At 47.6% G+C, this 2,659-nt stretch overlaps 1 protein-coding gene across 1 annotated transcript in view; it reads left to right on the plus strand.

Annotated features, from left to right (window-relative positions):
• The window catches only part of FAM135B (family with sequence similarity 135 member B), a 171,398-nt gene that overhangs the window by 150,372 nt on the left and 18,367 nt on the right, over nt 1-2,659 (plus strand). Inside the window, exon 12 of the mRNA XM_007940571.1 lies at nt 586-2,617. Coding sequence (XP_007938762.1) covers nt 586-2,617 — 2,032 coding nt within the window. The remainder of the gene's footprint in view (nt 1-585; nt 2,618-2,659) is intronic.

Genomic DNA, 2,659 nt, shown 5'->3' on the forward strand with positions numbered 1-2,659 from the left:
AAAAAAAAAAAAAAGAAAGGAAGATCATAGTTTCCTTCCAGCCCATCTAACCATGAAAGTCAAGGTGTTTCTGGAAACCTCATTGTGATTGGAATGCGTCTTAGGATAATGCCCCTGGTTCTAGGGCTCAGGCATGGCAGCATTTCACCAGAGAAAGAAGAACTTGGGTTTCCTTGTGTTGCATCACTCATATCTTAACTCTGCTGTGATTTACGTTTGCAAGATAGCTGCTGGTTGCTACACATCCATCCGTTCTAGAGCTGAGGACAGTGAACTCCAATAGGAAAAGAGCTGGTTTGGATTTCATAATTGTCCAGTGTCCCCAAGCTGTTAAGGGGCAATGTCAGTATTCAAAGCTAGGCCTTCCTGGCTCCAGAGTTCTCTTTCTACTTTGTAAACATTGAGCATAAGAAGAAATGCTTTAATATTTACAAGTGGAAATCATTAGACTTTAGTAAGTAAAAGGTAAATCAAGAATTATAGCTCTTGACCACTGTGCATTAGGCATTTGAATAATTTGTGAATGTAGATTCTGAAACAATGATGTCATCTTCTTCTTCTTTTCTTTTTTTAATTGCTTTCTAGGGCATCCTGTGGATGTTTATCCTAATATTGATGTGCCAGTGACAAGTCCCACGAGAATGCCTCTAAAAGACAGAGAAGAGAATAACGCAAGTAGCAAATCATCTTGCAGGGAAGACCTCATCTTGCCTCCCAGGAAACCACCCCACATGGACTCTGAGAAGGAGATTATTAGGGGCCCAGATCCAAGTGAGAATGAGGCCACCCCAAATCACACAGACTTGTGCTCTGAATCTCAAGTGTATCTGACAATTGGTGAATTCCAGAACAAAGCAGGTGGACCTGAAGAAGAAAGTTGGACTGGACAAAGGCCTGAGGTTGGAACACACCCACTGGCAGATAGGGACATGCCTATAAAAAGCCTGAGTCCAGAGGATGGGCATGTCCCAACGCTGACCTACATTGATGTGAATTTAAACAATAAGAACCCCAGCGGAGCAGAACCCATGGTGGTTGACCCCGTGGTGGTCATTAGTGCTCAGCATGAGAATGGGGCCTTGGGAGATAGCCATGCATTAGACAGAACTGCACTAAGCAAAATGGCAGCTGGCGGAAGTCATCAAAATGCCATCTCTTCTGAAAAGACAACACTCCGTGAATCAAGTCCTCTTGGGAAGGGAGTAGAGCAAGAGGGTAAGATAGTGCTGCTAAGTGTGAAACCCCTCTCCTCTGAGCCCTGTGAACCTCTGAGCTCTGTTCTGAGGGACCCTTTTGACATTAGGTCTTCCCCCAAGGACACTCACACAGAGGGACAGGAGGAGATTTTAGTACTTTCTGGGGTCATCAGGAGATCTTCTTCTATCATATCCGACTCAGGCATTGAGAGTGAACCAAGCTCTGTTGCCTGGTCCGAGGCCCGGAGCAGGGCCCTGGACTTACCCAGTGACCGGGACATCTTGCACCAGTTGGTCCGAAGACATGCCCTCCACAGGAACTCCTTGGAGGGTGGACATACTGAGAGCAACACAAGTTTGCCGAGTGGCATCCAGGCTTCTCTCACTTCTATCAGCTCCCTGCCCTTTGAGGAGGAGGAACGGGAGTTGGCACTTACCAAGTTGACCAAGTCTGTGTCTGCACCCCAAATCAGTAGCCCAGAGGAGGCTGCTGAAGACACGGACACCATGCAGCAAGGTGGAGGGCTTGCTGAAGCTTTAGATGTACACACCAAGAGCATAGATTCCCCAGGAAATTGCTCCCAATTTTGTGGTGGCTCTAGTAGCCATGATGCTGGAGTGGACCATTGCCTTGTGGAGATCATTTTAGATGCTGATGACCATCAGGACCCTGGTTACATAGACATCCCCAAAGGCAAAGAAAATCAGCTCGATCCTCAAGGACACTGTAATGTTGATGGTAGAACTGAGAACCCCCCAGGTATTGATACCAAAGGTCTTAATTTAAAAATACCACGCATCCTAGCACTTGAAAACTCCAGGGACAGATCTTTCCAAAAAGCACTATTGGAAACCCCAAAGAGCATGCCTGAAGATTTGAATGTGGGGGAAAGAGTTCTTTCCAACAGCACCATGTCAGATGTCAAGGATATTGACCCCCATCAGGTGCCTGTACAGAGCCACGCATCAGCTGCTGGTGCCATTGACCTGGATCCAACAGGGGAGCAAAGTGGCCTACTATGTGTCACTCATGACACAGCGTTTACTAGAGTAGCTAATGCCTCACCTGAGACTGTACCTAGAGCAGGCACCATGTGCCCCACTGTGACTCATTCCACCCACTCCCAAGAATCTGAAAACCAAGAGCTGAAGGCAACCACTTCCATCACAGTGTCCCCACTGACCTCTGCAGAGACCTTTTCCCTGGACAGCCTGAAGGCTGTAGAGGTGGTTAACTTATCTGTGTCTTGCACTGCTACCTGTCTCCCTTTCTCATCTGTGCTCAAGGAGACCCCTGCCAGGGTTGGATTCTCCTCCAAGCAGACCCCATTCCCCATCACTCATCAACCCCTGGGCTCCTTTGGAGCTGTTTCAGTGCATGCCAGCAGGCTGGCAGAAGAAGTCAGTGAAAGAATGTTTAGGTAAGCTTGCTGGTAGCTCGTCTATCCCAGCTCAGACTGTTA

This window comes from Orycteropus afer, unplaced genomic scaffold (assembly GCF_000298275.1).
Source record: "Orycteropus afer afer isolate SDZICR_OR568_19922 unplaced genomic scaffold, OryAfe1.0 scaffold00069, whole genome shotgun sequence".
Taxonomy (NCBI): Eukaryota; Metazoa; Chordata; class Mammalia; order Tubulidentata; family Orycteropodidae; genus Orycteropus; species Orycteropus afer.